A 12,863-nucleotide genomic window follows, 5' to 3' on the forward strand; every position below is an offset into this window, starting at 1 on the left:
ATTTTAGCCTTGGACAGTGCCAGGAGGCTGAATTAGAGGCCATGGGTTGAGGGGTCAATAGCCCCTTGCAGAGCTGACAAGATGAGGGTGGGTCAGCAGCTTTGGGGCTCTGACTTCTAAGGTCCTTAGGAGGGCCTGGTCCAGGAGAGCAGGAAGGACTAGTAACTCCCCAGCTGTAGCCTTTTAGGAAAGACCATCCTGCCACACCCTCAAGCTCCTGGGCCCTTTGTGGAGAAGTACCCTTTGGAGCAGGTAGGAGCCAACACTCATCTGAACCAGGGGCCCCACCACCAAACCCCTACTACCACTAGACCAACTTAGTGCCTCAGAAAGTCTCTAAACCTCTGGCCCCAAAAGCCCCAGTTTCCATGGAAACAAGCTTACATGCAAAGTGTGTCATGACTGTATATCCAGCTGCAGGCCCAGCCCTCAGGACTAGTCCCTCCTCCACCCTTCTCTGCAGCTCCTGATAGGGATTGTGTGCAGAGGTGCTGTAGGCAGGGGTCAATAAGGCCACCGGACACCCGGGGCAGCACCAGCCTCCTGGCGGCCTTGCTGGAGCTGCCGGATTTCCGGTCTAGAAAGGCAGGAAGTCGTCCACTTCAAGGCGCAAGAAGGGGCTCAGTAGGGCCCTGAGTTTCCAGACGGCGGCTCTGCTCAGCAGGGGTGGCACCAGCCCCTCGAAGGGCGCGGGGTCCACCACATACACGTAGGCAGCTGTGCAAGCCAGCAGAGCACCCAGCAGCAGCCTCAAGGCCAGCAGCCTGCAAGCGGTGGCAATTAAGGGGTAGGGAATGCCCACGGGGTGATCCTGGGGGACTGGGCTCTGCCCAGAGGGTGACCTACCAGAACTGGCCCTTTAGGCCCTCGGAACATCCCAGCTGTGGCCTGCCTTTCTGTCAGGGAGGGGGTTGAGTCAGAACCTGTCCTCAGTACCTTGGGGGCCCTGGGGGAGGGCAGATCCCTAGCCCTGAGTTGCTTACAATAAACTCGGACTCCACGGTGGGTCAACCCAGCTGTGCCCGCTTCCCTTCCCGGGGGTAATCTCTTGCAGCCGCTGTGCTCTCTCTAGCCCTGAGACCTGGTCCCTGTGGTTCGTTTCTCAGAATCTCTCTAGCAGTTCCCTTGGGGGGAGGGGGGACTCAGGAATCAGGGAGGGATGGGGAGGGGCCGTACCTCCAAGCATGCCGCCTGCTGCTGCTTCCTGGCCTGAGTGCGGCAGTGGGCCCTCTCCCTGAAGGAGTCACACTGTGAGGACCCTCTCCCCCAGCCTGGCACCACCCCTGCCGTGGGACTGGAGATCAGAGAAGGGGCCACCCCATCCCGACCTGGCTCAGCCCAGGGTCCCCCGAATCACCCCAGAATCTCCAGCTGAATGTCTTCCATCTGATCTAACACACCCCGGATGTCCTTCTTGAGGTTCTAGGAGGCAGAGGAAGTGAAGCCAGTCCTCTCTGTCCCGCCACTGTGCTCTACCCACTGCGTCTCATGGCTGTCACCCCTACCATGGCCCTATGATGACCTACCAGGAGTCCGGTGGCCTGGTTGTTCAGAGCCATGTGCACTTCAGCCACACCGTCCCACACCTGGGAGCAGGGAATTGAGGCCTGCCTCACTCAAGGAACAGGATAAAGCAGGGCCTCCCTCCCACCACAGGCCAAGCAGGCACCTCAGTAATGGCCATCTTCTTCCGCTCAAAGGACAGTCTGATCTGTTGCAGCTCATTCTGGGTGGGGAGCAGCAATGTGGGCACAGGAATCGGTTCCCCCAGGGCCAAGCCCCTCTCCCCAGGGTCCACCTGGGATTGCTGCACAAAAGATTCCCTCCCCTACCCCCACCGCAGAGCTGCAAAGGTGCCGTGACTTCCAGGGGCCAGGTACTGGCTGCCTCAGGGCTGTGGGAGAGCCCTGGGGTCATGCATGCCCAAGGCTGTGGATAAATGGGGGTGCTGCTGCATGGTCCGGGACTGTGTGTTCCCCCACTTACCCAGGCCAGGGCTGTGCAGCTTGAGTGCTCGGTACACAGAGGCAGGAACTGCTGCTGCCCAGTCCCCAGGAGGGCTCCCAGCTGCTCCCGGAGGTCCTGGTTCAGCCTTTTCTGCATGGGAAGGCCAGGTGGGGAGGGGGAGGGCAGTGCAAAAAGATAGGAGCCACGTGCACTGGTTGCTTCTCAGGCAGAAAGCCAAAGCCCTCCACTGCGCTGCCCACCCCACCCGCCCCTACATTGTACATTGGCCCATGGGATGCACTCACCAGGCTGTGGTTCTCTTGCTCCAGTTGCAGGCAGGATTGCTCTGCCGACCTCAGCATCCCGCTCTGCAGCTGTGTGGAAGCTGTCCTGGATGAGGCTATGGCCCCTCCCCCGGGAGGCAGGGTTGGGCATGGGCAGGGTCTGGGTCCTGAGGTGGGGGGTCCTGTCCGCCTGGGTGGCCCCTGCTCATGCCTTGAGTGCGGGGGCCAGCCCCACTCTACTCCAGTCTCCACTTCTTGTCTGGACCCCGCTGGCTCTCGAGCTCTCTGTTGCGGCATCTCTCCTTCACTGGACAGAAACATACCAGGGGCCTCTCGTCCCACTCTGGATCCTCCACCCCCTGTCCCTGGAGCTGGGAAAGGTCTGGAAGACTCTAGTGACTGAGTGGACTGAAGGGGGGCCAGACAGGGCCACCTTACAAATCCCTGACAGGGCTGATCCAGGCATCCTCCGTGGCTGCTCGAAACTGGGGCTGGGGGACACTGGGTGGTGTGAGAGTGTCGGCAGGGTCCCAGGGGTTTGGGCCCCTCCATTCCTCCCTGTGACCCCTTCCTGACCCCAGGTCCAGGCTCTGGCCTGGCTGACCTGCCACTCTCTTTGAGGGCACTTTGGATGTCACTCCTGTTCACAAGTCTATCCAGGGTGACAGTCACAAAGGCCTGGGTACAGCCAGGGAGGTCACAATGGGCTGGGCCCAGGGCTGGGGCAGAAGGGAGGCTAGAGCGCCCCAGCCCTGCTCTCAGTGCCCCTGGATCCCCTGCGACTGCGTCTTTTCTCTGTGTGGGGAAAAATGTTCATGGTGCCCGTTCATTCTCAGAAGGTTGGCTCTGGGAGAAAAAAAAAATCTGAGCCCGGGAAGAAATCAAGTGTGGCAGAAATGGCAGCTGCCCCCACCCCAGGTTCAAGCCCTTCTGCTATGTGTCCTGGTCAGGATCCAGCTGAATAAAGGTGGGTGGGCAAGGTCATCAAGGCCACACCCCTTTGATTATGCCCTCCAGGCTGGTCAAATTGCCAGTGACCTGCTTCTCAGCCCAGGGTGAAGTCACAAGCCGTGCTGTGTCTTAGTTTGAGAGTGGGAAGAGCTGACAGGTCACCATATGGGTCTAGAGGGTCTGGGAATGTCTGCTCCGTAAGATGCAATACATCCCTGACCCGAGAGGTCCCTGTGACCCCAGAGGCCCTGGCATTCCATGGCGACAGACATCTTTCTGCCTATCCTCAGTGCAGTGGCCAAGTTGCATGCTTTACATGTTAGCATGCTGGGGATGTGCAGGATCTTCTGCGCACAAGGCAAACATTTCGTCCCTGGGCTCCTCCCAGACTAGCTGGGTTCATTTTTCTTTTCTTTTCTTTTTCTGTTTTTGTGGTGGGTTTTTTTTTTTGTGTGTTTTGTTTTCTTTTGTTTTGTTTTTGAGATAGAGTTTCTCAGTGTAGCCTTAGCTGTTCTGGACTCACTTTGTAGATCAGGCTGGGCTTGACACAGCGATCTGCCTGCCTCTGCCTCCCAGAGTGCTGGGATTTACAGGCGTGCACCACCATGCCCAACTTTTGTTTTTGTTTTTGTTTTTTTCATTTTCAATCGTTAATGTATTTTTATTTCTCTCTCTCTCTCTCTCTCTCTCTCTCTCTCTCTCTCTCTCTCTCTCTTCCTCTTTGTGTGTTTGTGCACGCTCATGTGCATGCACATGTGTGCAAATGCACACAGGGTCCGGAAGACACACAGCCTTGTGTCACTTGATGGGGTGCATTCTGAAGACATTGCCAGTAGGCATCTTGGCATTCTAAAGTGTACATGTGTAAGCCTACATGGTGCTGTTTCCTGCACGCCTGGGCCATGTGGAACCTGCCTGTGAAGGACCCACTGCTCCTTGGTTGCTGCGCGGAGCAGTGTGAGACTGAAAAAGTGCAGAGTGGGGTACCCTTGTGGGTGAGGGGGGCGGGGTGGGTGGGTAGGGGGAGAAACCAGGGCAAGATGTGAAATAACTGTCACTCAGCCGCATTTTACAGTCATTTAAAAAACACACTAAGATAACAAAAAGTCTCACATAGTGAATGCATAAGGGATCAACATAGTCATTTATTGTCATTTTGCAGTGTTGGGCTCTGTGCCTTGTATGTACTGCACTTTATTCAGTTGTGTTCCTGCCATTTCCACTACGAGCATGTGGGATATGCTATGACACAGTTCCATAGTTGATGTGAGTTTTTCATTAACATACACACACAAAAAAGTTTTTTTTAGCAGTGATGGGAGTGGAACCCAGGGCTTCGCACATGATAAACAAACCCTACCATTGGGTCACACTTTCAGGCCTTGCTATTATTACACACTTTTTTAATTTTTAATTTTTCAAGACAAAGTTTCTCTGTGTAGCCTTGGATATTCTGGACTCGCTTTGTAGACCATGCTGGCCTTCAATTCACAGAGATCTGTGTGCCTCTGCCTCCCAAGTGCTGGAGTTACAGGCTTGCGCCACTGTGCCCAGCAGCTATTAGACACTTTTTTTTTTTTTTTTTGGTTTTCTGAGACAGGGTCTCTGTGTAGCCTTGGCTGGCCTGGACTCACTTTTGTAGACCAGGCTGGCCTTGAACCCACAGCGATAGGACCACTTGTGGCCTGTAGTTGACCAAAGTGTTATGTAGCACACGATGGTCTTTTCTTTTTTAACTTTGAGTTTCAGTGGCCATAGCTTTGGTTGCTGAGGTGTTACTGCTGGTCCCTGGATGCCTCTTCTTTTTTTCCGAAGTATCCTGTTCTCTTTTCAGGATGCAGTGGCTTGGAGGGCAGGGGGAAGAAGAGATCTTTTGTTGCCTATGTTTTCTCTTCCCCTCTTATAGTTCTTTGGTTCTGTTTTCCTTTTTGTTTGGCTTTGAGATTTCCCAGCAGACATTATCCTAATAAAAACCTATCTGGCTTTTCTTTTCTGTCTCTGTTTATGGAGGAGTTGAGAAAGCTAATGGGTATGCTTTCAGTGGAGCTATAGGGATGGTCCAGGTCTAAGAAGGAAGGCCTCTTGCCACACATCTCCCTACCCCAGCTCTCATGTCTGGATTAAGACTAGACCTAGGGAGTTTGTCAAGAAAGTTTGCTGACAGCTGCCATAAGCAGTACTGGAGCACATGCTTGCCCCCAGCCAGTCAGTCCCAGTTCCTGGCAAACTGTATCCCTGAGTTAGCTCTGCATCCCATTTTCAACCTGCTGAGGTCCCTTTACAGATCGATGGCCTGCCCCCTGGTGTCTTGCAGACCTGGAATGTATACCCATTAGGGGCCACTGAGACCTGTGGCAGAGGAAAGAGTGTGAGTCACAGTGACAGCTCAGTCTGGGCCCAGCTGGCCACAGTAGCAGGAGTTCTGCTTTGTTCCAGGATGGGACGCATCTATACACCCACAGCACAGGTGGAGGCTGGCAGTCGCACAATGGGAAGGGCCCGGGACTTGCCTCAGCGTGTCCTAAACTACCCAGAAGCTTCCTGCTCAGGCTCCGGGAGGGTCTTCCAGGCCCCCTGCCTGTTCGTTCCTGTCTGGGGTCTCGTGGTTACTAGGATATGATGGTCTCAAAGGTGTGGACCCAGGAAGGCCCTTGGATGGCATTCGCTGTGAGGTAGCTGTGGGTAGGGCTGAAGGACCCCCAGCAAAGATCCTGAGTAGCTGTTTGGTGGTGGGGTCCTCCATCCTGTGCTCTGTGTTTCCAACCTGACAAAAGCCTGGCAGATACTCAGGGACTCCCATCCTGTGTGACTACAGGGCACAGCACAAACGGCTATAGGCTAGGGTCCTCAGGCCACAATCCAGGTGCCCACGTTGGGCTGCAGTTGCTGAGCAGCTGTGGAAGTACCAAGGGCACCCTAGACGCTCGTAGGCGCTGAGGCCCTAGGGTACCTACCTCAACCCGGAACCCCACATCCTCTGATCCTCTTACCTTTGCTTGGGCTGTACCCTATCTGGAAGGCTGGTTTCTCTCAGAGCCAGCCCTGAAGATGTCTCCCCTCTCTCCATGGTCCTTGTATGGTCTTGAACTCCAGAGCTTCGAGGTGGGGGAGCCTAAAAGGAGAGCAGAACCCTGGGTCTGCAGCATAGCTGCCTCCTGCTCAGGGCCTCACCTGTGCTAACACCTGTTCAGCACCCCGCCCTGCTCATCACTGTGTTGGGTTGGGCTGAGGGTCTGTGTGGAGCCCCGGCTCCACGCAGGAGAAGGGCTGAGTCTGCACTGGGTGGAGGCCGTGGATGGGTGCAGAGACTCAGCCACACAGAAAGTGTGGGAAACTAGGGTGTGTTGTGAGGAGCCGGAGTGGCCCTAGCCCCTGTTGCTAGGCAGCACACTTCCCTGGACACCAGTTGCCATGGCAGCCGCTTCCTGCCCATGTTGCCATGACACCCAGATGGCCTTGAGGAGCCTGGAGTGGTAGTAAGGGGCTAGCTACCCAGACACACTCACCCCTCCTTGGCTGGTGCCTAGGGGCTCCTGAGGAGAGAAGAGGGGAGAAAAGGCTGTTCTCTTCAGAGCTTCTTGCCTACAGCTGGCCTGGGATGAAGACAGGGGCCAAATGGGCTGATTTTGCTCTTCTCACTGTGGCCCTAATAAATGTCCCAAGCTCTTTTCAGGGCCTGGGTAGAACTCAGAGTCATAGAGCCAGCCACACGACTGAAAGGTTCATTTCTGTGCATTTTAGCCCAAGCATCTGTCCCAGACCCACCCAGTCTGTTATCTTGGCTTGCAGCCCCAAAGCACCCTGGGTAAGCCCGGAGAATCCTCGAAGACCCTGAGTAAAGGTGTCTGAGGTCTCGCCTGGGAATCGCTCTCTCTCTCACTGGGACTCCGGCCACTCCTTTCACCTTCTTCCCGGGGACCTAGGGTGTGGCCTAGGCATCAACTTGCCTTTGCTCCTTTAGAGATGCAAGGTGACACTTGTCTCTGAGCCATGGACCTTCCAGGTGCTCGTAGACTCAGCCAGAGGCACAGATGAGGGAAGAAGTGATCTGTGTGACCGAGTCACCTCAGAGCCGGGAGGTAGGGGCTGCTCCTGGCGAGGTAGGCATGAGCTTCTGAGAGCTGTGTGGCCTTCTTTGTCCTCTGCAGTCTTGGGTGTTTGTGTATGTGCAGAACAGGCTGGGATCTGGGTCACGGGACCATGGTGTGGGCAGAAGAAGGCCTTAGAACTGGGCACGTTGATCCATGCTGATGTGTATCTGGATTGTGTAAGGCTAATGCAGGGGGATTACTGTGAGTTTGAGACCGACCTAGGATACGCAGTGAGATCCTGTCTCAAAGGGGACAATCACTAGGTAGGCTGGATCCTTGACGTCCTGGGAATTCCCAATTTTCTGTTTGTTTGTTTTTCAAGACAGGGTTTCTCTGTGTAGCCTTGACTGTCCTGTACTCCCTTTGTAGACGAGGTTGGCCCTGAACTCACAGCGATCCACCTGCCTCTGCCTCCCAAGTGCTGGGATTAAAGGTGTGTACCACCACCCATGCAGCTGAGAAGTCCTAATTTTGAAAGGTTAAAGCTCCGAGGTGCCTGCGCAGGGGTAGGGGTAGACCTGTGAGCAGGCTAGTGCCTGCCATGGCCTTTGTGTTCCCAGGATGTGTGCATCGTCGGGCCATTTGTCTCTCTCCTCTGTGGTCCCTCTCTGGACATCACTGCTCACATTTTAAAATTTAAGAATGCTAAAGAAAACGCTCCTGTGGATGACACCGTCCAGAGGGATTACCACCATTCCAGGATGTTAAGGGCTCTGAGGCCTCTTGCTAGGAGGTAACATGCTGGCCACCATGCTCCTGTGCTCCAGGAGGTCGCTGGGCATGAGCGGAACGTGACATCCCTGCCCAAGCTGAGGAGTCACATCCCTGGACAGTGGTGTCCAGAAGGTCAGCGTGAGTGGACTGCCTGGTGGTCGGCACAGAGTCCACCTTACTGGGACCGCAATCTGGGTTCTTGTCTCTCCTCTTCTGTCCTACCTGACCCTACTTCTGGGGGACTAATGGCCTACTTGTCAGTGCAGGCAACGGTGATAGGCTATGAGCTCCCAAGGCCTGTTTCTGCATCCTGACATCAGGACTTTCAGGTTAATGTGGGATTGTCGGCAAATGAGGGGGTCACCTCAAGCTGGCACCTGACCACCCCCACCCCCCACCCACCATGCCGGTGGCTCAAGCTGGCAACCCCCCCCCCACCCCATGTCAGTGCAGGCAGGGCAGGAGTAAACTGCACTTCTTATTCTTGCCACCAGATGGCACCTCAACCCTGCAGACCAGGCACAGGTGCTTGGGACCCAGCGGCCAGGGCAGACAGCTGCCACTAGGAAGTAGAGGAAGTCACCAGGCTGACACTTCTGCCATAGAACGGGGCCAAAGCTTCCACACCCCACTTGGATCTGTGGTTTCTCTGAGGGGTAGCCATGTGGTCACAACTCTTGCTGGTGTGAGAGTGTTCTGTTCCCCACTGCTTACTGTGAAGCGAATTACCCCAGGCTCTCCCGGCACTGTGCAGGGTCCTCCACACCACCACCCCCAAACCCACCACTGCACAGCACAGTCACATTTAGGATGAGTAGTCCCGGAGCTATGGGAACAGGGCAACTCAGGATGGCCCCAGCAAGCATATGTGAATGCTGTGACACTTTGGCTGAGAGTGGCCCAGGGGCTCTAGGTTGTTCTTTAAGAGGGCGGGGACCATCTGCCAGGTGCTGGGCTCCCAGAGCTATAACTCTGCCCTTGGTTTCGGATGGAGAACCTGGAGTCTGGGCCTGCAGTGAGCACATAGTGCCTGAGTCTGTGGGCTGGGACAGGCCTCTGGGGAGGAGATTCGGTGTAGAGCCCAAAGCCTACCCTGTCGTTTTGTTGACTTTTATCAGGGCTTTCAGCCTTGGCTGATGCCCCAATCCATAGCCAAAAGTCTGGGAGTTGCCCTGTTCGGCCCTCCTGGGTGGAGTGGAGCTGTGAGGAGAGCCCAGCTTTGTTTCCAAGTAGGATGTCCCTTTCATCCGCAGACTCTAGCATGCTTGTGCCCTTTGCTGTGTGCTGTGGTGGCTCCACACGGACAGGCTACACACTGCTGTCTGACCATGAGACTTCTTCAGAGCCTCCAGCTGAGCCTTTGGGTGACAGTTTTGTCAGGATGAGGGAGACCTGAGTGGGGAAGGGAGGGTAGTGGGGTGGGGGGTGGGGAGTTGGGGGTGGGAAACGACATATTTGCTGGCGTTGCACACCCAGCCCCTCAGTGTGCGGCCTGTTGCACTCCCCACCAGTTCCACCAGAGGGCGCTGCTAAAAGGCCACCTGGCCTCTATATAGGAGGAAGTCCTGGTTTCCTAGCCAGAGTTCCAGGCTTCTGGTGACTCCAGCCTTTGCCAGTGTGTCTAGATGGTCAAGATGGGAGACTGCTCTTTGAGTACCCTTCCTCCCATCTAGAGAGCAGATCATCTGTCCATGCTCTGGCCTCTCCTCCTTTCTGGCCTCTGGGGGTGGAAGGGTGGGACGTCTCTCTATGGGCCCCTGACTAAAGTTGGTTCTGTTGAGCACTGCTGGCAAGTACATAAAATCTGTCCCTGAGCCTGGAGCCTATAGCCTCTCCTCCCTCAGCCAGCAAGAGCCATGCAAATTTACCTGCCAGCACAGTGCCCGCCACTGCTACAAGCCCTCTCACAATCCTACAGACTTTTCCATCCACCAAGCACCCACTCCCCCCCCTCACAACCAAGGGCTCATGGCCACTCCTGAGAGGGAGCACCTGCAGATGCCTCACCCCCACCTAGTCCACCTGGCCACTCCTGAGAGGGAGCACCTGCAGCAGCCTCACCCCACCCTCACCTAGTTCACCTGGCCATTCCTGAGTGGGAGCACCTGCAGCAGCCTCACCCCCACCTAGTTCACCTGGCTATTCCTGAGTGGGAGCACCTGCAGCAGCCTCACCCCCCCCACCTAGTCCACCTGGCCATTCCTGAGTGGGAGCACCTGCAGCAGCCTCACCCCCACCTAGTCCACCTGGCCATTCCTGAGTGGGAGCACCTACAGCAGCCTCACCCCCCCCCCCCCACCTAGTTCACCTGGCCATTCCTGAGTGGGAGCACCTGCAGCAGCCTCACCCCCCCCCCCACCTAGTTCACCTGGCCATTCCTGAGTGGGAGCACCTGCAGCAGCCTCACCCCCACCTAGTTCACCTGGCTATTCCTGAGTGGGAGCACCTGCAGCAGCCTCACCCCCACCTAGTTCACCTGGCTATTCCTGAGTGGGAGCACCTGCAGCAGCCTCACCCCCCCACCTAGTCCACCTGGCCATTCCTGAGTGGGAGCACCTGCAGCAGCCTCATCCCCACCTAGTTCACCTGGCCATTCCCGAGTGGGAGCACCTGCAGCAGCCTCAGTCCACCCCCACCCCACCTAGTCCACCTGGCCACTCTAGTGTGGGAGCACCTGCAGCAGCCTCTCAGCTGCCTGGGCTGCCTTTAATCAAAAGGAAAGTATTAGGGTAAATTCTGGTTTCATTATGCTGTGTGTCTCTCCCACCTTCTTGGTTTCCCCTTCTCTGGTCCCATCCTGCATGGCTCACACACAGCCTGTTCACTGCCCTTCTCAGTGCTCTGTCCTCCTCCCTGTGGGTCTCACCTCTGCCTGGATCCCTCGCTTTCTCCAGCTCCCTGGGCCACACTCCCCAGAAAGCTTCTGGGACAGAGGCTTCAACCTTGGTTTTTTTTTTTGGAGGAGGCTTGGGCTAAAATGGTGGTCCTGCTACCCCCACCCCCACAACTTCACCCAACCAGCCAGGTATCCCACCCCCCACCCACGCCTATAGCCAGTGGCTGCCTCGCCACTCAGGCCAGCCAGGAGAAGCCACCAGGCCTCCTGGGACGCAGTGGCGTCTTCTCACTGAACCCCCCCCCCCACATCAGCGATAAAGGGCAGTGTCAGTCCTGTGTTCACGTGCCAGAAGCTGCCTGCAATATGAGAGAGATGTTTAATTTATCTCAGCAACGAGGCATGAGTTATAAAAATGGTAATTTCTTGGAGATTCAATTACGTGTTTTCATTGTTACCCCGGTAATCAAGGAAACGATTTTTAATGATAGGCTGGAAGATGGTACCGATCTTGGAAGGAGGAGGGGGCAGGCGAATGATTAGGGACCAGAAGGACAATGTCTATAAACAAGTGAGGCCAAGCCACCCCATGTGTGGCAGCCCCTGCAGCCATCTGGGTTTTCAGTCTCCCCACCAGCCAGTGAGCTCACCCCTGCTGAAGTCTGAAGAACTTCAATCATCTATCTTCTGGGGCCTCTGCAGGGCTGGAACCTGATTCCTCCCCCCCCCCAAGTGATGTCTCGGCTCTAAATAACATCTCTAGGATTAACAATGCTGGCGGCCAATAGTACCAGGTGATTGGAAAAGGGGCTTTATGGCCTCTTGGGTGAAATTGAACTTACATCCGACGTGAGCTTCCAAGATGGGATTTTCCTCCCTGGCAACTGAGGCACGTTCCCGCTAATTACAACAGCCGCTCCCGGCCCCTCATCACACACAGTAGGCAGGCACTCATTGAGGCTGGGCCTCTGCCACCTGGGGGTCGGTGCTGTGTCATCTACAGGAGCCCAAATCTCTTGATGACCTTGCTGCAGGCTCCAGAGGCTTCGGCAGTGCAGTCGGGAGAGGCGAGAGCGAGGAGTACGCAGGGAAGAGATGAAGTGTAGCTCAACAGGACACACCAGGGGAGACACATGTGAGGCCCCAGGCTTGGAGCGGCTCGGTCTCATTGGGAACTCAAGGCCCCTCATCCAGTTGAAGCCACCATAGAGCCCTGGACATGTTGCAGGGGGACCTGGAGTCTTAGGCTGATGCTGCACTGTGCACAGCCTCTTTTGGGTCCTCCTACCTGGTCTCCAGGCTGCTGCCTCAAGCCTGTGCCAGGTTGATGGGAGCTGGCCTTGCCTCTCCATCCTGCTTTCAGGGGGTGCTTTCGGCTTTGGTTGAGATCCTATCACAGGGCATGGGGATACGAAGCCACCTCCAGGTAAGCAGGGAGAGGCCCTTGGGCTTGGATCAGAGTCTGGGGAAGGAAGACAGGCCTGTCCTTGTACACGGAGACAGGGATACAGCCACTACCACTGACCCTCCCTCCCCCACCAACCCACGGCACCAGTCCACAGGCTCAGAGAGGTCCAGGGTTTATTGGGGGTCACAGGGCAGATGAGCAAGAGTGAGTTGCTACAGACGCGACTGTTGGCATGTGCCTCGTCACTGAAGGACGTAAGGTGTGCTAAGAATATGGATTTTCTTTTGTTTGTTGAGACAGGATGTCTCTGTGTAGCCCTGGCTATCCTGAAAGTCACTCTGCAGATCAGTGTCCTTGAACTCAGAGATCCGCCTGCCTCTGCCTCCCAAGGGCTGGGATTAAAGGTGTGTGCCACCACCGCCTGGCTCCTTGCAAAGTTTGACTAACAGCTTCCAGGAGCTTGACAGGAGGGAGAAGAGGGATGGCTCTGAGTGTCCTGAAAGGGGACCTTCCCCCAGAATAATTACCTTCTGTTTGCTTGCAGTAAAAACTAGCCTATTTCTCCCCTTTCCAATAATTGCACTTAATTATTTTTAGCCAAGATTGAATGTACTTTCTAAGCTCAAGATCCA

At 55.8% G+C, this 12,863-nt stretch overlaps 1 protein-coding gene across 6 annotated transcripts; it reads right to left on the bottom strand.

The window, feature by feature from the left end:
- Positions 1-117: 117 nt before the first annotated feature.
- Positions 118-6,556, bottom strand: CCDC188 (coiled-coil domain containing 188). Of its 6 annotated transcripts, none has more exons than XM_084800639.1 (9): positions 6,173-6,556; positions 2,253-2,538; positions 1,987-2,097; positions 1,670-1,726; positions 1,527-1,586; positions 1,358-1,422; positions 1,177-1,234; positions 847-896; positions 118-764 (listed from the first exon to the last, which is right to left on the bottom strand). In XM_084800639.1, exons 1-9 carry the CDS (start codon positions 6,247-6,249, stop codon positions 578-580), a joined length of 951 nt encoding a protein of 316 aa, XP_084656765.1. In that variant the 5' UTR covers positions 6,250-6,556; the 3' UTR covers positions 118-577. The 6 variants fall into 6 exon arrangements, with proteins under 6 accessions (XP_084656765.1, XP_084656767.1, XP_084656762.1 ...); XM_084800641.1 differs by lacking the exon at positions 6,173-6,556 and adding an exon at positions 2,836-3,708; XM_084800636.1 differs by lacking the exon at positions 6,173-6,556 and having other exon boundaries at positions 2,253-3,709.
- Positions 6,557-12,863: the final 6,307 nt, after the last annotated feature.

The sequence above is a fragment of the Acomys minous genome (assembly GCF_964271855.1).
Source record: "Acomys minous genome assembly, chromosome: 11".
NCBI lineage: Eukaryota > Metazoa > Chordata > Mammalia > Rodentia > Muridae > Acomys > Acomys minous.

Bases quoted from the DNA above. Each gene is read 5' to 3' on its own strand.
- CCDC188 (XM_084800636.1), bottom strand. From the start codon at position 2,783: ATGGAGGGGCCCAAACCCCTGGGACCCTGCCGACACTCTCACACCACC. The intron at 2,098-2,252 runs GTGAGTGCATCC...CTTCCCATGCAG, and splicing joins AGCAAGAGAACCACAGCCTG to AAAAGGCTGAACCAGGACCT. The intron at 1,587-1,669 runs GTGCCTGCTTGG...CCCTGCTCCCAG, and splicing joins AGAAGATGGCCATTACTGAG to GTGTGGGACGGTGTGGCTGA.